The 25,479-nt window shown below is 38.9% G+C and overlaps 1 protein-coding gene across 2 annotated transcripts in view; it reads left to right on the top strand.

Annotated features, from left to right (window-relative positions):
* The window catches only part of P4HA1 (prolyl 4-hydroxylase subunit alpha 1), a 73,569-nt gene extending 48,473 nt beyond the window's left edge, over window positions 1-25,096 (top strand). For both annotated transcript variants that reach the window (XM_060203259.1, XM_060203193.1), the window contains exons 10-15: window positions 6,833-6,936; window positions 13,312-13,361; window positions 16,983-17,048; window positions 20,309-20,377; window positions 21,216-21,312; window positions 23,706-25,096. In XM_060203259.1, the coding sequence (XP_060059242.1) occupies window positions 6,833-6,936; window positions 13,312-13,361; window positions 16,983-17,048; window positions 20,309-20,377; window positions 21,216-21,312; window positions 23,706-23,776 (457 nt within the window). In that variant the 3' untranslated portion in view covers window positions 23,777-25,096. The remainder of the gene's footprint in view (window positions 1-6,832; window positions 6,937-13,311; window positions 13,362-16,982; window positions 17,049-20,308; window positions 20,378-21,215; window positions 21,313-23,705) is intronic.
* The last annotated feature ends 383 nt before the right edge of the window (window positions 25,097-25,479 follow it).

The following is a 25,479-nucleotide window of genomic DNA, read 5'->3' as shown; positions in this document are numbered from 1 at the left end:
CTTGGACCTGTGTTCTCCCCTCACCCACTCCAGAGTGTTTTACTTTGGTGCAAAACACCAATTCCAGTTCAGGTTCTACTTGTGTTTTCTTTTCTGATCTTGTTTTTCAACTTCTGCCTGAGAGTGAGATCATCCTATATTCATCCTTCTGTTTCTGAATTATTTCACTTAACATGAATTTTTCAAGGTCCATCCAAGATCAGCTGAAAACAGTGAAGTCACCATTTTTTATAGCTGAGTAGTATTCCATTGTGTATATATGTCTCACAACTTGCTCAGCCACTCATCTGTTGTTGGACACCTGGGTTGCTTCCAGGTTTTGGCTATTACAAATTGTGCTGCTAAGAACATGTGTACACAGAACTTTTTGGAGGGGTGTGTTGGGTTCCTTAGGATATATCCCCAGGAGAGGAATTGCAGGATCATAGGGTATGTCCATTTCTAGCCTTCTGAGAGTTCTCCAGACTGTTCCACAGAGGTTGGACCAATTTACCTTCCCACCAGCAGTGCAGGAGAGTTGGAGCACAATGGATTAAAAACCTCTTCTGTTCTTTTTCTTCTCTGTAGGCTATGGGAGCCTGAGGGCTTCTTAGCTTAATCCCTCACTTATGACCAAGAGATAAAGCAGGGTGGGGCAGAGATAATCCAGTGGATAAGCAAAAATACTCTCACAGATGCGGTGCTAGGCCACCAAGGTATAGATGTTCTCCTGAGTTTCCTGGTTAGTTCTCTGTCCCTGGTGTCAGCACAGGGCCTCCCTGCCGCTGCTCCGGATTCTGAGGGCAATAGCAGTGGAGACTCACAGTTGCATTTGGTGAGTCTTACAGGAGTCCTCTCCTCCCTTCAGTCTTTTTGTTGGTGAAACAGACTCTACTGGTTTCTCTACTGGTAAACTGAGGGACTGTTACCTAGCTGCTTAATCTCTCCCTAGTCTCCTCTCTGTCCATGAGCCACACGTGTTTGCACTCACAGGTGATTTGGTGGGTTCCTGAAGTCATTCTAGTCCTGTCTTGTTGCGGTCCCAGGAGAGGACCGCAGGAGAGTTGACCCAGGAGAGGAGAGGAGAGGAGAGAAACTCAGCTGCTGCTGCTCTGGAGGTCGAATTGTCAAGAAGAGTATTTTGAATAGAGATAAGAGGATGTTTTTAATGAAATGTTGCTAGAACACTGGGAGAAAGGCAAAATATATTGCTGGGGTCTTCAAGGTAGAGCAAAGGGAGCCACCAGAGAGACTGAAGGAATACCTGGAGAATGAGTGAGTAAGGAAGAGGGTTCCAAGAAGGATAAATGCTGATGTGTTTGTTACCAAACAGGCATATACTATGAGAATTGGAAAATTAGATTGAGTTACAAGTAGGACTTGCAATTGATAATCAGCCAAAGCAATTTTGATGGTGTGACAATGGACTAAAGCTAAATTGGGAGGGATTCAGAAATGAGTCTGAAGGTGCCAGCTGTTGGCACACCTGGGCAAGTGCAAGCACTACCATGCACAAGGACCTAGGTTCAATTCAGGACCCCACCTGCAAGGGGAAAGTTTCAGAAGTAGTGAAGCAATACTGCAGGGATCTCTCTCTCTCCCTCTCTAGCCCCTTTCCCTCTGTAATTCCCCTTCCCTCTCAGTTCCTCTCTGTACTATCAAAATAAATAAAGTTAAAAAAGAATAATTTTTTAAAACAGATTTCTAAACAGTGAGTCTGAAAAATGATACTAGGAAGAGAAAACTTGGGAGCTAGAGGGACATAATTGAATTTATTTATTTATTTTGCTACCATGTTATCACTGCAGCTCAGTGCCTGCACTATAATTCCATTGCTCCTGGTGGCCATTTTTCCTCCTCCCCCTACCTTTCTATTTTTACTTGATAGGAAAGAAATTGAGAGAAGAGAGGGAGAGGGGGAGAGAGAGAGAGAGAGAGAGAGAGAGAGAGAGAGAGAGAAACAACTGCAGACCTGCTTCATTGCTCATGAAGTGCTCCACCTGTAGGTGGGAGCCAGGGCTGGAACCCGGGTCCTTGCACATGGTGACCTATGTGCTTAACAGGATACACCACTGTCTGGCCTCCTTGTCTTTATTTATTTATATATTTTCAAAAATATTTATTCCCTTTTATTACCCTTGTTTTTTATTATTGTTGTTATTGATGTCATAGTTGTTGGATAGGACAGAGAGAAATAAAGGAGGGGAAGACAGAGGGGCAGAGAAGGATAGACACCTGTGGACCTACTTCACCACCTGTGAAGCAACTCCCCTGCAGGTGGGGAGCTGGGGCTTGAACCCGGATCCTTATGCTGATCCTTGTGCTATGTGCCATCTGTGCTTAATCTGCTGCGCTACTGCCTGATTCCGATTTTAATTTTTAATTTTTATTTTTTACTTATTTTTTTATTTATAAAAAGGAAACATTGACTAAACCATAGGATACAAGGGGTACAACTTCACAATTCCTACCACCAGAGCTCCGTATCCCATCCCCTCTCCTGATAGCTTTCCTATTCTTTATCCCTCTGGGAGTATGGACCCAGGGTCATTGTGGGATGCAGAAGGTGGAAGGTCTGGCTTCTGTAATTGCTTCCCCGCTGAATATGGGCATTGATTGAGAGGCCGATCCATACTCCCAGCCTGTGTCTCTCTTTCCCTAGTGGGGAAGGGCTCTGAGGAAGTGGAGCTCCAGGACACATTGGTGGGATTGTCTGTCCAGGGAAGTCTGGTCGGCATCATGCTAACATCTGGAACCCTATCCAGAGAATCCCTGGTCACAAGCTGCTGCTTGTTGAGCTCATGCCAACAAGTCGCCACCTTGGCTCCGCTCCATTTTTATTTTTTAATGGAAGAAATGTAAACTTAATTAAAATTTCTGGGAGGAATTATTGATTAGGAAAGCTGATAGAAATGAGAGAGGAGATCTAATAAATTATTTATAGTTCCAAAAATGGCAGAAGGTAATAGAATCTCAAGTGCAGGACTAACCTTAGGTAGTGGAAAATTTTTTCTTGGTATAGTATTAGATGAACTAGAATGAACTAAAAGGATCAACTAAAAGGATGAACTAAAAGGATCAAATGTAGGTGGATTTTTTTTTTTACTTGTCTTTTCTCTGTGAAGTAGAAGATATGTTATCTGTAAGTGAAGGTGAGAGTGAAGGTGCTTGGGGTTCAGAGTAGATGAGAATATGACTTCACTCATATGTGGGACTTAAAGGGAAACTACAGAATGAAGCTTGGGCTCCCTGTGGTCAGTCCCAGCAGATCTGGGGATTCTGAGGTGAAGGGTGGGAGAGGACTGATGGGGGAGTAGGGACTCAACATACGACTGTTGAAGAAGTTATTTGAGTGGAGAGTGTGGTGAACAGACACCTGCCACGGGGATAAGAAGCTGTACACACATGGCAACAGCTGTCTTGTAAATCAATTTCCCACGATAAAGTGGTCTTTCTTTCTTTCTTTTTTAAGTAAGGGTCCATTCAAAGTTGGTATTTATAATTTTCTAGTGGAACAGACCACTCTAGTTCATGACTTTTCCCAGTAGGGTTTGGTGAAAGGTATATAAATAATTATAGGGAAAAGAAACTTTTTCAAGATTGTTTCTACAAGACAGTTGATGTTAAGCTTTTATCAAGAATATTGCTGAAATGACGGATCATGGAGTCAGGGTGATGAGAATTAAGGAAAGAAAAAAGTTGATAGACTGGGAAATGGAATCTTTTTTTTTTTAAATTGAGACATAGTTCCCATATTATAGAATTTACCTTTTAAAATAATTAAGTGTTTTTTGTTTGGTTTTGATACTTTTAAAGATTTCAGGGAGTGGGTGGGTTTAAGCGCCGAGTCCTCAGCTGTGGAGAAGAAGCTTCACAAGTGCTATAGGTCTCTCTCGATCTCTCCTTCACCCTCTGTTGACCCCTTCCATCTCAATTTCTCTGACTCTATTCAAAATTAATAGATAAATACAGAAAACACATACAATAAGATTTTAGTTGTGCCACTGTCACCATTATAAATTACAGAACATTGGGGGCCGGGTGGTGGTGCACTGGGTTGAGTGCAGGGACCAGTACAAGGATCCAGCTTCAGGCCCCTGGCACCCCATCTGGGGAGGGGGGCTTCTCCTCACAAGCGGTGGAACAGGTCTGCAGGTGTCTTTCTCTCCTCTCTATCTCCCCCCCTCTCCATTTCTCTCTGTCCTATCCAACAACAACAGCAGCACCACCACCAACAACAAAATGGCCGCCAGGAGCAGTGAATTTGCGGTGCAGGCACCGAGCCCCTGTGATAACCCTGGAGGCAAAAGGAAAGAAAAAATAAAAGAAAAAAGAAATCTTGTACCCTTTAAGTGTTATTCCCTATTTCTACGTTTTGTTTTGTTCCTGACGACCACTAATTTCCTCTTTAAATTTTTTTTATTATCTTTATTTATTGGGTAGAGACAGCCTGAGGGCAGTGGGAGATAGGGAGAGAAATAGAGAGACACCTGCATCACTGCTTCATCACTCACAAGGCTTTACCCCTGCGGGTGGGGACTGGGGGCTTTAACCCGGTCCTTGCACCTTATAACATGTACACTCAACCAGGTGTGCCACCACCTGGCCTCCCTAATTTCCGCTTTATATCTACTAATTTGCTTATTCTGGATGCTTAGTATAAGTAGAATCATAATATGTGGTCTTTTGTGTCTGGTTTATTTCACTTAATATTTTCAAGACTGGTTGATGCTGTGGCATGTATCAGCGTTTCTTCTTGTGGCACAGTAATACCTCAGGAATATGTCACATTTATGTATATTCATGAGTAAAAGGATGCTTGGATTATTTCTTCTTTTTAGCCATTATTATTTTTTTTTGCTTGTTTTTTATTTTTTTTATTTATAAAAGGGAAACACTGACAAAAACCATAGAATAAGAGGGGTACAACTCCACACAATTCCCACCACCAGAACTCTGTATCCCATCCCCTCCCCTGATAGTTTCCCTATTCTTTATCCCTCTGGGAGCATGGACCCAGGGTCATTATTGGGTGCAGAAAGTGGAAGGTCTGACTTCTGTAATTGCTTCCCCGCTGAACATGGGTGTTGACAGGTCGATCCATACTACCAGCCTGTCTCTCTCTTTCCCCAGTGGGACAGGGGCTATGGAGAATCAGGGCTCCAGGACATATTGGTGGGGTTGTCTGTCCAGGGAAGTCTGGTTGGCATCGTGCTAGCATCTGGAACCTGGTGGCTGAAAAGAGAGTTAACATATAAAGCCAAACAAATTGTTGACTAATCATGAACCTGAAGACTAGAATAGTGCAGATGAAGAGTTGGAGGGGGGGGTCTCCATTTTGTAGATAGCTAGTAGGCCTATTTTATATTCCAAAGCTTTTTGGCCATTATTAAGAGTGCTAGTGTGAACATTTGTATATGTTTTTTCAAGAATATAAGTTTTAATTTCTCTTGGATATCTAGGTAAGTGTGAAATTAATGAGCCATCTGTAACTGTTGGATAATCTGAAGGACTGCCAAGCTTTTCCAAAGTGATTGTACTGTTTTATTTTTTATTTAGTTTTTTTTTTATTTTCTTCATTTTTAGTTTTATTTTATTTACTGGAGTACTGCTCAGCTCTGGTTTATGGTGGTGCAGGGGATTGAACCTAGGACTTTGGAGCCTCAGTTGTGAGAGTCTCCTTGTATAACCATTATGCTACTACCCCACTCTTGTCCTTCTTTATTATAACCATCCTATTGGGTACATTTATGGACCTTTGAAAAAACTTTATGTGAGTAGCACATGACTTTCTTCTTATAAATTACTAGCATTATTTAGTTAGACTAGAAACTTTATGACCTCTCCTCTACCCCAATCCAGTTATTTACCTCGAAGAGTTTTTTTTTTCCAGTTTAGTGTATATTTTTCCAGAACTAAAATATGTTTTTCATGTCACAGCCACGCACAATGACCAGGGTTCAAGCCTCCAGTTTCCACCTGTGGGTAGGGGATGGAGGAGCTTCATGAGGGGCACAGCAGTGTGCTGCAGGTCTCTCTCTTTCTCTCTCCATATCTCCCCCCTCAGTTTCTTTCTGTCCTATCAAAATAAATAAATGCTAATTATATTTAAGTATATATATAATTTCTTTTAAAAAGACATTATCCGTATCGATAGCCTTTTTTAATAAATCTTTTTTCATAGACACTCTTTAATAAGCAAAATTGGTTATTGTTAAGGTTATTTTTCCTTCCTTCCTTCCTTCCTTCCTTCCATCCTTCCTTCCTTCCTTCCTTCCTTCCTTCCTTCCTTCCTTCCTTCCTTCCTTCCTTCCTTCCTTTCCCAGCCAGTGGCTGAAGAATGTAAGTGACTGCTTTTTTCTTTGCCACTAGGGTTGTTGCTGGGGTTGGGTACATGCACAACAACTGCATCACTCCTGGTGTCCTTTTCTTTCTTGAAAGAGACAAAGAGAAGTAAAGGGAGAGAGAAGGAGGGAAAGAGAGATAACTGCAGCCCACTTCACCAGTTATTAAGCGTCTCCCTGCAGGGGAAGTAACAGCTTTAAAACAATTGGCACAGTGGATAAAGCATTTGATTTTCAAGATGAGATCTTGTTTGATCCCCTGTATCACATGTGCTGCGTAATGCTCTGGTTCCTCTCTCTCCTTAATAAATTAACTTTAAAAATAAATTAATAAAAATGACAACATTCATAAATAAACATCATCTCAAGTAAATCAGCTGAATGCTTTATTTATAAATCAGTGCTTATTATACCACACATTGATTTAAATTTTTAAATCAATAGCAACAACTCTTGATCTTCATCTAATGAAACCATCAGTAAAATTAGTATTTTCTTTTTTTTCTCAGTGCCTGGCTCTCTGGCTATGAAAACCCTGTGGTGTCTCGAATTAATGAAAGAATACAAGATCTAACGGGACTGGATGTTTCTACAGCAGAGGAATTACAGGTAGGTGATGAGATAATCCATAATCATATGCTATACGTTACCTGCGATTAACTTTATACTTTACAAAAGATGCACCAGGTGGGATTTCCTGGTAGATCCTTCAAGTGCTTGGTGTGCATAGTGACTTGGGGCCGTAGGATAAGATATGAGGACACTTAGTGATCGTTCACCTGGTAGGATGCATACCTTGCCGTGTACAAAGTTCCAGGTTTGAGGGGAAGCTCCATGGATGGTGAGGCAGTGTGGTGGTGTCTCTCCCTCTCGCTCTCCACCTCTCCCTCTCTGTCTTTATCTGAAATAAAAGAATAACAAAAAGAGATCTGGAAGCAATAAAAGTGAATATGCATAAGACCTTGGTATCATAAACAAAAAGGAAGAAAGAAAGAAAAGAAAAAGAAAGAAAGAAAGAAGGAAAGAAAGAAAGAAAGAAAGAGGAACGTGAATATAGGGGGTCGGGCGGTAGCGCAGCGGGAAGTGCAAGGACCTGCAGCGTAAGGATCCCGGTTGGAGCCCCAGCTCCCCATTTGCAGTGGAGTTGCTTCATGGGTGGTGAAGCAGGTCTGCAGGTGTCTGTCTTTCTCTCCCCCTCTCTGTCTCCCTTCCTCTCTCGATTTCTCTTTGTCCTATTTGATGACAACAGTAATAACAACAACAACAAGGATAACACAATGGGAAAAAATGGCCTCCAAGAGCAGTGGATTCATAGTGCAGCCATTGAGCCCCAGCAATAACCCTGGAGACAAAAAAAAAAGTGAATATACAAGCTGATACCATGCAAAAAAGCTCAGAGGGAAAATTATGATTGTAACTCTTTGAAGTTGTTATCAATACTAAAAGTCTGTGCTACTGAGTATAAATTTATATATAGAGAAATGAAAAATAGATAAATGTAATCTTTATTAAGTTTACTGTAATTTTTCCCCTTACTATTCCTCAGTCAGGTGACTTGGGCAGCTTTTTAAAAATAGTAATTAATTCATTTTTTAATTTTTATTAAGATACATTTCACATATTACAAAATTTACCCTGATTATCAACATTCACCTTTATATAACCATTGCCCTAGCTAATATCAGAACATTTTCATCACTTTAAAAAGAAACCACATGCATTTTATTATTTTTCAATACATTGAGGCCTCACACACGCATTATTCTATTGCTCCTGCGCTAATTTTTCTAATGATTAACAACATTGTTGGATAAGAGGGGTATACTTCCATATGATTCCCACCACCAGAGTTCCATATCCCATCCCTTCCATTGGAAGCTTCCCTATTTTTTAAAAAAATTTACTATTATCTTTATTTATTGGATAGAGACAGACAGAAATCAAGAGGGAGGGGGCGATAGAGAGGGAGAGAGACACCTGCCGCCCTGCTTTAGCTCTTGTAAAGCTTTACCCCTGCAGGTGAGAGCTAGGGGTTTGAAGCTGGGTCCTCGCACATTGTAATACATGCACTCAGCCAGGTGTGCCACCACCCAGCCCCGCTTCCCTATTTTTTTTTATCCCTCTGGGGATATGGACCAAAATTCCTCATGGGGTGCAAACAGTAGAAGGTCTGACTTCTGTAATTGCTTCTCTGCTGAACATGGACATTGGCAGGTTGATCTGGGCTAATTTTTATCATTCTTTTTTTACTTCTGTTAGAGAGGAAGGAAGAAAGAGATTGTACCCAGAGTTTCACATAACTAAGACAACTAGAACATAAACTCAGGTCAAATATTTTCTTACTTTTTGTAGACTCACACTGGGAAATTGTTATAATCTACAGAAGTTGTTAGGGTCCTTCAGCAGGAATAATTAAGTTAATTTCTACTTTTTCTTTTCTTTCTTTTTTTTTTTTTTTTTGCCTCCAAGGTTATCGCTGGGGCTCGGTGCCTACACTATGAATCCACTGCTCCTGGAGACCATTTTTTCCCTTTTGTTGCCCTTGTTGTTTATTGTTATTGTTGTTGTTATTGCTGTCATTGTTGGTTAGGACAGAGAGAAATCGAGAGGGGGGGAGAAGAAAGATAGATACCTGCAGGCCTGCTTCACTGCTTATGAAGCGACCCCCCTGCAGGTGGGGAGCCAGGGGCTCGAACCAGTATCTTTACGCCACTACTTTTTTTTTTTTTAACCTTAATTGGGAGAGGGAAGTATGTAGGCAAAGAGATTTTAAAGTAAATTGGGAGGGCCAACAAAATAGCCCAAGTGTTCCTACATTACTCTGCCTGTGATCCGGGTTCAAACTGAGTCCACACTGCACTGGAGGAAACTTTGGTGTTGTGGTGTTCCTTCTCTCTCTCTCTCTCTGTCTCTATCTGAAAAAGTTGACCTGACAAAAAATATTAAATCGGGAGTTTGCATGTTTATCTTTGGGGAAAACATAATTCTTGATTTAAATTCAAAAGGCAGAGGTTTAGTGGGAAAACAAATAAAAATCCTAAAATTCACGTTTAGTGGGAAAACAATACTAAAAATCCTAAATTTCAGACAGCATAATGATTATGCAAAAAGCTTCGACTCCTGAGTCTCCAAGGCTCTCAGTGTTCCACACCACCATTAACCAGAGCTAAAAACAAAAACAAAAACAAAAAAATTCTACTTCAAACTGTAGCTTAAGTTAGGCATTATGGGAAAATTTACCTCTGAACAGTTGCTTCGGGAAAACACAAGGTTCTAAGGTTCTAAGGTAACTAAGGTTCTAAAAGAGCATCTGGAACTATCCTTAGTTTTTCATCCTTGACTTTTTCTTTTCCTTCCAGGGTTATCACTGGGGCTCAGTACAGTCACTGCAAATACATGCTCTGGGTAGCCATTTTTTCCATTTTTCACTGGCTAAGACAGAGAGAAATTGAGAGAGACGGGGAAAAATAGAGAGTCAGGGAGAAAGACATCTGCAGACCTACTTCATCACTTGTGAAGCAACCCCCCTACAGGTGGGGAGCCAGAGCTCGAACCTTGTGTGAATCCTTGTGCTTCATACTATGTGCACTTAACCTGGTGCGCTGCTGTCTGTCCTACCCCCTGATTCTTTATGAACTTTTTTTTTTTTTTTTTTTCCCTGTTAAAATATTTTATTTTATTTTTTTTTTCTTTATTTTTTTTTTATTTAAGAAAGGATTAATTAACAAAACCATAGGGTAGGAGGGGTACAACTCCACACAATTCCCACCGCCCAATCTCCATATCCCACCCCCTCCCCCAATAGCTTTCCCATTCTCTATCCCTCTGGGAGCATGGACCCAGGGTCATTGAGGGTTGCAGAAGGTAGAAGGTCTGGCTTCTGTAATTGCTTCCTCGCTGAACATGGGCGTTGACTGGTCGGTCCATACTCCCAGTCTGCCTCTCTCTTTCCCTAGTAGGATGGGTCTCTGGGGAAGCTGAGCTCCAGGACACATTGGTGGTGTCTTCAATCCAGGGAAGTCTGGCCGGCATCCTGATGATACCTGGAACCTGGTGACTGAAAAGAGAGTTAACATACAAAGCCAAACAAATTGTTGAGCAATCATGGACCCAAAGCTTGGAAAAGTGGAGAGGAAGTATTAGGGAGGTACTCACTGCAAACTCTAGTATACTTCTGCTTTCTTACTTTGGTGCCATACTCCAAACTCAGTCAATTTCTGCTTTGCGTTTCTACTTCTTCTTTTTTTTTTTTTTTTACATGCATAACATTCCCCAGATTCCCATTTAGCAATAAAACCCCCACTATTTCATTCATCATTTTTCATGGACCTGTATTCTCCCCACCCACCCACCCACCCCAGAGTCTTTTGCTTTGGTGTAATACTCCAATTCCATTTCAGGTTCGACTTGTGTTTTCTTTTCTAATCTTGTTTTTCAACTTCGGCCTGAGAGTGAGATCATCCCATATTCATCCTTCTGTTTCTGACTTATTTCACTCAACATGATTTTTTCAAGGTCCATCCAAGATCGGCTGAAAACGGTGAAGTCACCATTTTTTATAGCTGAGTAGTATTCCATTGTGTATATATACCACAACTTGCTCTGAATGACTCTGAAAATGTCCAATAGTTCTAGGTTATCTATCTCTTCATTTAGCTCCCTTATGTCTTTACTGATTTTCTTCCTGGATGATCTGTCAAGTTGAGATAGTGGGGTGTTGAAGTCCCCTACTATGATTGTGTTACTGTTAATATATTGCTGTAGCTCTTTCAGTAGAAGTTTGATGTATTTAGATGGCTTCTCATTGGGTGCATAGATATTAATAATTGTTAAGTCCTCTTGATTGACTGATCCTCTGAGCATTAAGTAGTGTCCATTCCTATCTTTTTTAATCTTATCTATTTTAAAGTCTATCATGTCAGATATGAGAATAGCTGTTCCTGCCCTTTTTTTGTGGGCCATTGGCTTGAATGATAGTTTTCCATCCTTTCACTTTAAGTCTGTGTTTGTCTTGTTGCGTTAGGTGAGTTTCCTGTAGACAACATATTGTTGGGTTGTGTTTTCTGATCCATCTTCCTACTCTGTGTCTTTTAATAGGTGAATTCAGACCATTCACATTTATTGATATCAAAGATTGAAGATATTTTAACGCCATTCTTGTAGAGTTTTAGAGTGTTTTGATATATGTTCTATTTGTGGTGGTCTGGTTGTTTATAGGCAACCTTTCAGAACTTCTTTCAAGGCAGGCTTGGTGATGGTTGCTTCCTTCAACTGTTGCTTGTCTGAGAAGGTTTTGATGCTTCCATCTAGTCTGAATGACAGTCTAGCAGGATATAGTATTCTTGGCTGAAAGCCTTTCTCATTGAGCACTCGATAGATATCTTGCCATTCTCTTCTGGCCTGTAGTGTTTGTATGGAGAAGTCTGCTGCTAATCTTATGGGTTTTCCTTTGTAGGTGACTCTTTGTTTTTCTCTTGCAGCCTTGAGGATCCTTTCTTTATCCTTATTCCTTTCCAATCTAAGTATGACATGTCTTGGTGTCTTTAGGTCTGGGTTAATTCTGTTTGGGACCCTCTGGGCTTCTTGAATCTTTATGTCTTTGGTGTTGTCTAGACTAGAGAAATTTTCAGCTATTATGGCCTGGAGAACGCTTTCTTCCTCCCCTTCTCTTTCTTCCTCTGGTAAGCCAATAATGCGTATATTGTTTCTTTTGAAGTCATCCCATAGGACTCTGTTGTTGTTTTCAGCATCTCTTAATCTCTTTTTGAGATCTCTTACTTCTTCTTTAGTTGTCTCTAATTCATCCTCAATCTTGCTAATTCTGTCTTCAGCCTCATTGATTCTATTCTCTCTGCCCTCTACTGCTTTCTGGAGTTCATCTATTTTGTTGCCCTGCTCTGATACTGTTTTAGCTTGTTCAGCTAGTTGCCTTCTTAGCTCAGCAATTTCAGCTTTCAGCTCTCTAATAACCATGAGATAATTAGAATTTTCTTCCATATTCTCATTTGTTGTTCCTGCAGTTCTGATTACAATTTTTTCAAATTCTTTACTCACTCCTGTTATTATTTCCTTAGCTAATGTTTGGATGTTGAACTCGTTGTTTTGTGCTTTGCCCTCTGGAGGACTTTTAGCTGGACTCTTGTCCTGGTTCGAGTCTCCATTATTTTTTCTTGTTGTTTTAACCATTTTATATAAGTTAAGAGGTTTTTCAATCCCTGAGTTGGAGTTCAGTGGTGTAAAAGCCTTTTTTTTTTTTCCCCCTGTAGGCTATGGTAGCCTGAGGGCTTTTAAACTATCAATAGGCTTCTTGGCTTAATCAATGACTCCTGACCAAGAGATAAAGCAGGGTGTGGCAGAGATAATCCAGTGGTTATGCAAAGAGACTTTCACAGCCCTTCAGCTATGCCACCGAGGTATAGGTCTTCTCCTGAGTTTCCCGGTTAGATCTCTGTGCCCTGGTGTCCCTCCCTGTTGCTGCTCCAGATTCTGAGGGTAGTAGCAATGGAGACTCAGAGTTGTACTTGGTGAGTCTCTGGGGAGTCCTTTCCTCCCTTCAGCTGTCCCCTTGTTGGTGGAGCAGACTGGAGGTGTTGTCTCCACTGACAAACTGTCGAACTGTTAACAGTCACTTAATCTCTCCTTAGGCCCCTCTCTCCTCTCTGTCACCAGCCACGCGTGTTTGTACTCACGGGTGATTTACTGGGTTTCTGTGGTCATTCTAGTCCTGTCTTGTTTCGGTCCGGGTGGTCTCCTTTGGTATTCCTAGTTGATCCGGGAGAGGAGAGGAGAGGAGAGAAAGCGATCTGCTGCTCGTAGCTCCGCCTCCGGAAGTCTACCTCTTTATGAACTTTGATTGATCTAAAAAGCTTTGCTTCTAATCTCTACTATATAATCATGATATGAGATAGGACAAAATGGGGCTCATAGGTTTTTTTAAAACAGTAATCATGATGGTTTTTTCATACAATCTTTATTTCTCTTAAGGTAGCAAATTATGGCGTTGGTGGACAGTATGAACCTCATTTTGACTTTGCACGGGTAAGTAAAACATAATAATGTTCAAGTTGCACTGAAGTTTTGGCCTGACATGTCGTTATGAATATTATGAAATATTTGGGATTTAAAGAATATGAAGTACATACTGTGTAAAGCCGTCAGAGCAGTAGCCACCCAGATACACAGTAAAAGAATTTAAAATACTTTGAATACATTGCTGAGCTTAGAAAAAAAGTAAAAAATATATATATATAAGGCAAACGGAGTGAAGATAATGTAGAGACTAAAATCACAGTGTTAACAGAAGGAAATAAGAGCAAGACTCGAAACACAGACAGGAATGTAGAGCTTTAGGGATTTAACAGCTCTGTGAGGAGACCTGCACGGTGTTGACTCATGAGCTGACATAAACCTGCACAAAACTGTAAAACCCAAAAGGTGACACCATCAGTGAAAGAATGACCTGAAAAATCATGTGCACTGAGGCAGAAATCTTAGAAGAAGAGTTGCCTGAACTTTAAATTTCTAGTGGCTGCCTATCAATAGGTTGACTTAACTTCATCGCTGTGGCCTTAGTCAGGCACTTGTGGTTATGAGCCCTGGGCCACTGTAGCAACTCACTCAAGTACAGACTCCCAAATTCAGGTCCTCACTGATTCAAACATAATGGGAAAACAGGAAATTAGCCATACTGTCTATGTCTAAGTATAGTCCCCAAAATACTAAACTTCTTTTCTATGTAGGTCACCAAAGAATATATTTTTAGCTTTTTTTTTTTTAATTTCAGTTATTGAAAAAATATCTGAGGTTCTTGGATAATGTCAAAGGCCTGATAAAGTCAGGTCCTGATACTAGTGTGACTTGATGCTTTTTTATCTTTTCATTTTAAAGATTTTTAAAAAATTATTAATGAGAGATAGAGAGCATGAAAGAACCAGGCATCACTCTGTTACATGTGCTACCTGGGATTGAACTCTGGACCTCATGCTTGAGAGTCCAACACTATTCATTATACTACCTCCTAAATCACTAGCTTTTCATTTAAAAACAATTCTAGATTCAATGAAAGTTGCTGAGCAATGTACAGGAAGGTCTCATGCATCCTTCACTCAGCCTCATGCAATGTTAACACCTGGTCTAAGTATAATACAGGATCTAAACGTTAGACAGTGTTAACACCTGGTCTAAGTATAATACAGGATCTAAACGTTAGACAGTGTTAACACCTGGTCTAAGTATAATACAGGATCTAAACGTTAGACAGTGTTAACACCTGGTCTAAGTATAATACAGGATCTAAACGTCAGACAATGTTAACACCTGGTTTAAATATAGTACAGGATCTAAGTGTTAGACAATGTTAACACCTGGTTTAAATATAGTACAGGATCTAAACATTAGACAATGTTAACACCTGGTTTAAGTATAGTACAGGATCTAAACGTTAGACAATGTTATTAACACCTGGTCTAAGTATAATACAGGATCTAAATGTTAGACAATGTTAACACCTGGTTTAAATATAGTACAGGATCTAAATGTTAGACAATGTTAACACCTGGTTTAAATATAATACAGGATCTAAACGTTAGCTGCTCTGTAGCAACACATGTAACTTCTGCCTCTCATCCGTAACAACTGATGATTTTTTCTTTTTACAGTTACTGCTTTCTGCATTTTTAATAAACTGTTGTACCAGTATAATATATGCTTTATGTACAGTTCTTAAACATCATTTTCAAATTTCCAGCTATTCAGACATTTGTAATACACATGCACAAATTATATTTTGGTGCCCAGAATTGAATCTAGGGCATCATGCATACAAAAATAATAATACTGTTAGTCTCTCCTTTATCATTATTTTACAGTGGTTATGTAAAGATTATATATATAGTATGAACTCAGCATAACTATGTTGGGGTTGATCTAAGTTTTAAATTTTATTTATTCCCTTTTGTTGTCCTTGTTGTTTTATTGTTGTAGTTATTGTTATTGATGTCATTGTTGTTGGATAGGACAGAGAGAAATAGAGAGAGGAGGGGAAGACAGAGAGGGGGAGAGAAAGACAGACGCCTGCAGACCTGCTTCACCTGCTTCACTGTGAAGCGACTCCTCCGCAGGTGGGGAGCCGGGGATCCTTTCGGTCCTTGTGCTTGGCGCCACGTGCACTTAACCCGTTAAGTTACTGCCCAACTCCCTTGATCTAAGTTTTTATGGGACATATCAGTGCTCTAATGGGTTTCTTGAGTCAGTATTCATGTTATGAATATGTCAGCATTTGTTTGGTCATTTGCCCTTACTAATCAAAACCTTTGCTCCTGAGTTCACTTCATCAGTCATTTGCCCTTTGAAAAATTTAGATAGATTCTATTATTGGGCTGTTAGAAAATTAGAAATTACATGTGTACTAATTTTTCTATGAAAGATAAATTTTCCCTTTTTTGGACAAATACCAACAAAAATTACTGTATTTTAACTTTGATTTAAATAGCCAAATAACAGTTTTTTTTTTTTTAATGGATTCAAGTGCTGACTTTTCCAAAAGAGTCATAGTAGCATAACCTTTTGAAGGATCATAAATACAAAGTAAATCTCAAAGTAAAAATTTCACTCACTGTAGATATTTAACCTCATAATAATCTGTATGTAGTAGATATTATTTTAGGCTAACAAGTCTCAAATATCCAGTGTGCAAGCAGGATCAACAGTATGTAAGTATTTGAGTTTTGTATATGGCACGCTGGACATTAAATATAAAGGAACCTTTTAAAAAATATATTTTATTTATTTATTAATGAGATAGGACGAGAGAAAGAACCAGACATCACTCTGGTACATGTGCTGCTGGGGCTTGAACTCAGGACCTCATGCTTGAGAATTCAGTGTTTTATGTACTGCATCACTTCCCAGATCACTAAAGGAACCTTTTTTTTTTTCCCAATTAGCTCTTTTTATTAATGATTTAACACTGATTTAGAAAATTATGAGATAACAGGGGTATAATTCCATACCATTCCCACCTCTTGAGCTCTTTATTCCCATTCCCTCCATTAGAAACTGCAGTAGTTCTCCCATGGTTGTAGATACAGGTTGACTGTTGTTTCTGTAATAAATATTTACATATATTTGCCCATTCTTTCTATGGTCCTACCTCCTCTTCCTTCCTTTCTTTTTTTTTTAAATATTTTATTATTATCTTTATTTATTTATTGGATAGAGACAGTCAAAAATCAAGAGGGAAGGGGGTAATAGAGAGGGAGAGAGACAGAGAGGCACCTGCAGCCCTGCTTTACCCCTCGCAGAGCTTTCCCACTGCAGGTGGGGACTAGGGGCTTGAACCCGGGTCCTTGTGCATTGTAACCTGTGCGCTCAACCAGGTGCGCCACCACTCGGCTCCTCCTCCTCTTCCTTTCTAAGTCACACATACAACTGTTACTACTTCCTAATGTCTTTCCTTTTTCCATCTCCTCTCTCTGGTTCCTGATGGAATTGGAGTTCAGAGCTCTGGTCATTTCCCCAATCTTCCTCTGGGAGTATGGACCAAAATTCATAAAGGGACCTTTTGAAATAGTCATCGGGATACCTTTCAGCACTCCACCGATGTTCATTTGTCACTGGCAAATTTGCTTTCTGAATTAATTGTTTTTGTTTTATTCACAGAAAGATGAGCCAGATGCTTTTAGAGAACTGGGAACAGGAAATAGAATCGCTACATGGCTGTTTTATGTAAGTTATAATTAAAATGTAGTTGTTTAAGTTGGGATTATTACATGATTGATTTGATGTGTGAGTTTAGCTGACTGTTGGGCTTACCTTGTTTAACATCCTGGTTTAAAGTGTATACAACTGAGTAAAGAATTGAGAATGTTTTTGCTTGCAACTTTTCTTTATATATATATATATTTATTTATTAATGAGAAAGATATGAGGAGAGAGAGAGAACTAGACATGTGCTGCCAGGGATTGAACTCAGGACCTCATGATTGAGAGTCCAATAATTTATCCACTGCGCCACCTCCTGGACCACCTTGCAACTTTTCCATATTGTAATATAATCTGGAGAGGAAAGTTAAAATTGCTGATATTCCCACTACTTGGAGATGGTCATTATTGATATCTTGGAGTATGATCAATCTGTTCAGTTATCTGTAAAGGATTAGATATATATATATATGTACATATATATATATATACACACACACATTTATGTATATGTATATATGTCAATTGATGTACACATTATTTTAATAAAATTTTCTTTTGACTTAAGTTTCATACTTAAATATTAGAAATATGTACAAATTATAAGTACATAATTTGATAAAAGTTTATAAAGTGAACACATCTGTTGTATTTCATACAAGTAACATATTAAAAGTCCCACTAAAGATAGCCATTTCCATGTTGCTTATTAAAGTTTCAAAAAAAATGATCTCTATTTTTAAAAAATTGTTTTACCTATTCATATATGTAGGAAAATATCTTCCCCAGTTATCAATTACTGTATAACAAATTACCCTGAAATTGAATGATAGTCATCTTCTTCTCCTTCTTTCTATTTTGTTGTCACCAGAGTTTCACCACTCAGGTAGAAACAGAAATAGAGAAGGAGAAAGACACACAGCACTGGTACATCCTCCAGTGCAGTAGGGGCTAGACTCAAACCCAGCTCTCATGCGTGGCAAGACAGCACAGTAACCAAGTGAGGTTGCTTGCCAGCCCAAATTATATAATTCTTGGTTCTGGATCTCTAACCTCATGTATTCAGTGTGGAGTCATTTTGAAGGCAGAGGTTGAGCTAGTTCTTGACCAGTATCCTGGGCCTTCCTCACAGATAGTGACTGGATTACAAGATCAGGTATACCCTCCAAAATTTAAGACAGAAATGCATGGCAGTTTTATTACTTGCTTTCAGAAGTCAAGTAAGGTTACTTCTGATGTAGTGTTGAGATAATTACAAAGATCTGCCATGGTTCAAGAAGAAGAGTGAAGACCCTACCAATCAGGAAGAATGTCATTGTTATTGAAAGAGAACATGTCGGATATACTTATTGGGATATATTATACTTGATAAATACGTTTTCCTGTATTGACTTAACAAGATTTATTTTATATCCAGACTTTAAAAACATTTACTTATTCCATTGTTCTTTTTTATTCCCTACCCCTTTTATAACCATATAAAGTGGGGATTGCTTTTGCTGTCTTATTTTACTCCTCACAAAATTATACCTCTGTAATTTATTTTCAAAAACATTTACTCACATTTGTTTTTATGAACAAGATCAGAACAACACTCATCATCTCTGGTATATGGTGTGCCAGGGATGGAAACTGGGCCTTTTGGCATGCAATTGCCCTTTGTTCTAATTCTGAGCTGTCACTCTGGCTAGAAAAAGAAAGAGAAGAGAGGCACCTCATCACTGTTCCAACATGCTGGTGAAGTCTGAATGTCGCCTCTCGTGTATAAGAAGCCATGTGCTCTTCTGGTCAGCCCCAAGTCTTGTGTATCTTCTTACTTCCTCTTCTTCTGTTAAGCTCCATATTTGTTTTTACTGTTTCTCTATTCCTCACTCTCTCCTTCCCTATATCCAGACCACCCTAGTCTTCCTTATCTTTCCCTCTCTTATGTCTCCATTCTGCACACAATTGTGCTTTGGACCAGAAAGACAGCTTTCCTAGTAGGGTGCTTAGTTGCCATGTCCCCAGCATCAGGTCAGATGCTGTAGCGGTGAAGAACTTTATAAATATTTCCCTCTTTAATGTTTGGCCATTTTTGTTGAAATAGTGTTATTTTCTATTTAATGTGTTTAAATAGAGTACATAAAATTATTTTTGAACATTTTTTTCCTTTATTGGGGGATTAATGTTTTACAGTCACCAGTGAATATAATAGTTTGTACATGCATAACATCTCTCAGTTTTCCACATAACAATACAACCCCTACTAGGTCCTCCGTCATCCTTAATTAGAGTATATCTTATTTAAATCCATTTATCTCAAAGTATTATAGATATAATATCCTTGACTATGTTAGTACATGTAAGTAGCGAACATTTATTTATTTATTTATTTATTTATTTATTTATACCAGAACACTGTTCAGCTCTGGTTTATGGTGGTGCAGGGGATTGAACCTGGGACTTTGGAGCCTCAGGCATAAGACTCTCTTTACATAACCATTATGCTATCTACCCCCGCCCCGCCAAACATATATTTATTGAGTCTGTTTTATGTTACGCACTGTTTCTAACTCTGGAGGTATCAAAGTTATCAAGATGGACAATATGGAGAAGCTAAGACACAGTAGGGTAAATACACAATAACTTCACATTCCAGTAAATACTTGGAGAAATTGACACAGAGCAGTGTAATAGGCCACAATTGTAAGACAGATGCTTATGTAGCTAGTATGAGAGGGCACTTTCTTGAGGAAGCTAGAAAACTACTGTTATAAAACTCATTATTTAGCCCATTGGTTGTGTTGACATCTCAAGTAATTGAGTCCCTGGGCAATGCATTCTAGATTATTTTATTTTTTATTGTCTTCAAAACTATTGCTGTAGACAAGTCATCAGATTGGTTCTAGTAGAATAGTAATGCTGTGTTCCACTGAAGATAATAAGTTCCCTTGGAATTCAGTTCCTTGTTTCTATTTTGAGTGAACAAGTTACCTGAAATAAAACCATTAAAAAGTCAGCCAAGGAACAGTAAAATTGCATAGACACAAAGCTCCAGCAACCTGCGTGCAGGGACACACACACACACACTCTCTCTCTCTCTCTCTCTCTCTTCATGCTGTGAAGTCTTACATGATTTCTAGAGGTAAGCTCTCCATAGAGGTACAGACATTCACAAACCCCCTCAAGTATATAGATGTCCAGATGTTTTCATCCTCTGGTACTCACTGTCACATCCTCCTCACAATGTCATATTTAACTGCATGCCAGCAGCACTTTTGTTAATGCTCTCTTATCTCTTTTAGATGAGTGACGTATCAGCAGGAGGAGCCACTGTTTTCCCTGAAGTAGGGGCTAGTGTTTGGCCGAAAAAGGTAAAAAATTGGTTATTTTAATTTTGGGAGGTCTCTTTTTTTTACCCTGAGAAATAGATGTCTCTTTAAAATTTAATTTTATTTTTTAAGTATTTTATTTATTTAAGAGAGGGGTAGGAGGAGAAAGAACCAGACATCACTCTGATACATGTGCTGCCAGGATTGAACTGAGGACCTCATGCTTGAGAGTCCAGTGCTTTATCCACTGCGCCACCTCCCGGACCATGAAATAGATGTATCTTTATTTCATGGTCTAATGAATTACATTTAAATTTTATTTATTTTGGATAAAGACAGAAATTGAGAGGGAAGAGGGAGATGGAGAGGGAAAGAGACAACACCGGAAGCTCTGCTTCACCAATAGTGAAGCTTCCCCAATGCAGGTGGGGACCAGAGGTTTGAGCCCAGTCCTTGCCCCACCACCCAGCCCCATAAATTGCATGTTTAAGGTGTTGTATGTAAGAACTGTGTTAACTCTAGGTAACGTTTTATATTTTCATAGTGTATTTCATTTATTGCAGTAATGAATAAACATGGATTGGTATTAAATTTGTTATTTCCAGATTTAGTTTCATGTTTTGTTTGCCCCTCCATCTTCCAGTTATGAAGTTTGTTTTGGCAGGTACTTTTTGGTCAGGAAACTTTGTGGCTTTAACATTTTGTGTGATTTCTCTCCCCAGTTTTAAATTCATGTAATCATTACAGGAATCACTTTAGAGGAGGATTTAATGCTGCCATAGAGGAGAGCTTGTCTAGGAATCAGGGTATATTTCATTGCTGCAAAGAGGAACAATTTAGTATTATTTATTTGGGGATAATTTTGTATTTTCCTCTACAGGGAACTGCTGTTTTCTGGTATAATCTGTTTGCCAGTGGAGAAGGAGATTATAGTACTCGGCATGCGGCCTGCCCTGTGCTAGTTGGAAACAAATGGGGTAAGTACTCCCTACGTTCAATGAATAGAATGTGAATTTTATTATACAAATACACACACATATATTTTATTTTATTTTATTTTTTAATGGGGAGGAGTGGGAGCGAGAGAGAACCAGAGCATTACTCTGGAACATGCTATGCTGGCGATCAAACTTGAAACTTCATGCTTGAGAGTCTTAACACAGAGTGTTCACTGGGCTACCACTTGCCATATATATATATAAATATAATTTTAAATCATTTTTCATGTGGTGCTGGTAATGAACCCTAGAGCTTGACCATGGTATCACCTCTGGGCAGTCTTTCTGGCACACTTATTCTCCATTTTTTTTTTTATTTCTTAGAGGCTACAGGGGAAAACAGAGTGAAGAGAAACACCACACTCCAGTTCCATTGTTTTTCTATTGTTCCAGCTTTTCTATTGTTCTGCCTAGGGCAGTCCATGGTGCATGAGCCTAGGGCCTCATGCATATCTTCTGGATGAGCTCTCTCGGCCCCTGTCTGCCATGTTGATACTATAACCTACATTTTAAAATAAAAGTCCCAGGCCAGCAAGGTAGCTCATTTGGATAGTGTGCCTGCTTTGTCTGCCACATGCACGACCCAGGTTTGAGCTCAGCCTTCACCACACCAGAGAAAGCTGTGGTGCTGTGGTGTTTTTTTTCTCTCTTGCTCTCTCTTTACCTGAAAAAGTTAACCTGGAGTGGCTGATACCCAACAAAGACAAGAAAGATAATGATAAAATGAAATTCCCGACAGATTTGACTAGTATGATTATAAATATGAATGGGTTTCAGTCAACTACTTTAAAAAAATCTTAGTATTACTAAGTTTACTTTAACAGATTAGCATTTTGCTAACAGGTTTTACTGATAACACTGTTTTCACTTAATATTCAAAGAAACATGAATTAACTCAAAGCTGAGTAAGATAATCTCTTTTTCTTAAGGGATCTGCCATTGTCTTTAATTGAGACATGCTAATGAATAAATTAGAGTATATTTGTAATACTACTACAGAGTTGTGAACAGGACATAGCAGCTCCCTACACTTCTTTCTTAAACAAATATTTTTATTAGTGATTTACAAGATATTAGAGTATAATTCCACACCATTTCTACCACACCATTCTTACCACCATAGTTCTCCCAAGGTCACAGATATGAGATGCTATATATATTTTTTTCTTTTTTTAAGTTCATATGTTTCAGTTCTCTATATTCCATTTACGAGTGAAATCATTTTGTAGTTGTCTTTCACTTCCTTACTTTACTAAACATAATCACTGCCAACCCCATCCACTTAGTTCCAAAAGACACAACTCCGTTGAGTATATGTCCTATTGCTCTTATGCGTGTGTGTGTGTGTGTGTGTGTGTGTGTGTGTGTGTGTGTGTATTTATAAGACTCAGATTTTGTTCCACTGTTAAGTCTGTTAACTATAAGCATTCCTTATAGTTTTTTTTCTCCCTGATGTTTCAAACTTTAAATCAGGAAAATGAAAAGATGCTCACCAGCAAAACATATGGGACATTTGGGCAAAGGTGGCTGCTGACCCATGTGGAAACTGATGCCCGTTTTTATTCACTGTCTAGGACTACCTTCATTTCCTTTCTAAACCTGTTACTACTTCTGGCTTCCCTCCATTCCCTCTTTTTCCCCTTCCTCCCTTCCTCCTTTCCTTCCACTTCCTTTCCCTCTCAGATAAAGGGAACAGCACCTGATTCCCTCAGGTGTTCTTCAGAACATTTTCCTTCTCAGTGGTGGAGCAAAAACAAAGGTTCTTGGTCTCAAAAGTTCCAGGTGCCAGTGAACTGGGATTCAGAGCTCTCTGGTCATATTCCCCTAATATTTTCCCCTCTGGGAGTATGGGCCAAAGTTCTTTATATGGGGTGCAGAAGAAGGATTTCTGGATTCTATAATTGCTTTTCTGCTAGATGTGGCTGTTGCCAGTCAGTCTATACCCCCCAGCTTGTTTCTGTCTTTCCCTAGTGGGGAAATGGGTTCTGGGACACATTAGTGAGGCCATCTGTCCAGGCAGTTCAGGATGGAATTGTAGTAGCATCTGCAACTTGGTGGCTACAGGCAGTAGGATGTAAAGCAGGACAAACTGCATAGTAAATCTGCATCTTAACTCCATCTGTGTTTTATTTTAAGTCTTATATTGGGCAGTAGAAACTTTAGTAACTGCACATACAAACATGTTCATGTGCTTATATATAATCTATGTCTCTGACATTCAATGAATTTTTAAGACTGTCTAAGCAACATCTGTCTTTATCTGATTTTGTCGTGAACTTCTAGCTCATGTAAAAATTTTTATATAGAATACTTAAAAATGATTAAACAGTAATGAGATAATACGTAAAATTCTTGTGCTTTTTCTCTCATAGTGTCCAATAAATGGCTTCATGAACGTGGACAAGAATTTCGAAGACCCTGCACCTTGTCAGAATTGGAATGACAAATAGGCTTCTCTTCCTCTCCTTTTGTACTTTTCAATGTGTCTGATGCACACATTTCCCAGTCTTAACTTCCAAGAGTTTACAATTGACTAACACTCCATGATTGATTCAGCCATGAACCTCACCGAATGTTTCATCTGTGGACAATCAATAACTTCGTGGGTTGGGTTTTTTGTTTTTTTTTTTCTGTTTGAAAGTAACACTAAATCACCACATTATTTTATACCTAAAATCTTGAAGTTCAGTTGGTATTGCAGAAAATCAAACAAGGCAGATTTTTTTAAATGAGGATTTTTTTTTTACACTTATATTATTTTAAAGAATTTTTTGGTTTGACCAAAAATACAACTTAGGCATCTGATTATAATATTTTACTACATCTTAGTTGGTGAGTGGTAGGTTAGAATGGACCATATGATTAAAGATACCTTATGTTTACCAAGAGTTGCTCTTTTTAATTTTTTTTTTGCATTTGCCTACAGACCAGGGTTAAGTCAGGACTCTAATCTGTATTCCCTACAGTGTTTTGCCCTTTACATACATTATTACTTTTTTTTCCACTTTCTTTAATTTTTTAAAATTTTTGATAGGATATAGAGAAATTGAGAGGGGAGGAGAGATAGGGAGAGAGCGAGAGAGAGAGAGAGAGAGAGAGACAGAAGCAGACCTGCTTCACTGCTTGTGAAGCGTCCCCCTGCAGGTGGGGAGTGGGGGCTTGAACCAGGATGCTTGTGCATGGTGATATGTGCACTTAACTGGGTACACCGCTGCCCAGCCTCTTCATACTCTATTCTAAGGTCATTTTGTTTGCCACAAGTCTTTTTAAAAAAGAAACTGTGTTGAATTTAACCAATCACCTTCTCTCCTAGCTCCTCAGTGGTGAATTAAGTCTATTCAAGTCAAATAGTTTGATTCAAGAAATGTTTTTTTAACAGAAAGTCCTGCATGACAACACTGGGCCATCTTACCCCAAATGATCTTCACTTAATTTATTTTTTTTCTTTTTCTTTTTTTGTTAAATGACTGCCCATAAAATTTGCTGGTTTTCTTTTCTGATAATCCACTACCTTCAGACCAGCCATAAGTTGCTGGTTTCTTTACTGTTAATACCCTGTCTCTTTTTCTTGTTATAACAAGGGGGTATTAGAATTTGTGATTAAATAAATACTGTGCCTTAGGAGACTGGAAATTTAAAAATGTAGAAGTTCTTTCAATCATGAGGGAAATGATAAGAAAAAGCCAAAATGTATGTTTTTTTTCAATCCAGAAATGTGTTGTGACAATAACCTATTTATGATCTTAAATCTTTTAAAAAAATGTTTCTGTTTTCTGTGTGGTATTTTTCATATCTGAATGCAGACCAAAGTGAAAGTGGGTTATAGTCATATATTATTTCTCTAGTACATAGGACACTTAGAATCTTGGTTTCATTCACATTACAATTGACTGCAATAAATACTGCAGTAGAAAATCTGTGTTCCCTGAACTTTTAGATATTTAACAAAAATTAAAAGGTTTCCTTAAAACATCTCTCTACAACTTTACTGTGACATGGCTGGTTGAGCGCACACCTTACAGTGCATAAGGACATGGGGTCAAGTCCCTGCTTTCTACCTGATCGGGGAAGAGTCACAATGAAGCAGTGCTACAGGGGTCTCTTTCTATCTCTTTTTCTCTTTCCTCTCCCTCTCTCTCTCTCTCT

The sequence above is a fragment of the Erinaceus europaeus genome, chromosome 1 (assembly GCF_950295315.1).
Source record: "Erinaceus europaeus chromosome 1, mEriEur2.1, whole genome shotgun sequence".
Lineage (NCBI taxonomy): Eukaryota > Metazoa > Chordata > Mammalia > Eulipotyphla > Erinaceidae > Erinaceus > Erinaceus europaeus.
Note: the sequence above shows the minus strand (reverse complement) of the source record. Positions and strands in the feature narration are given on the sequence as shown.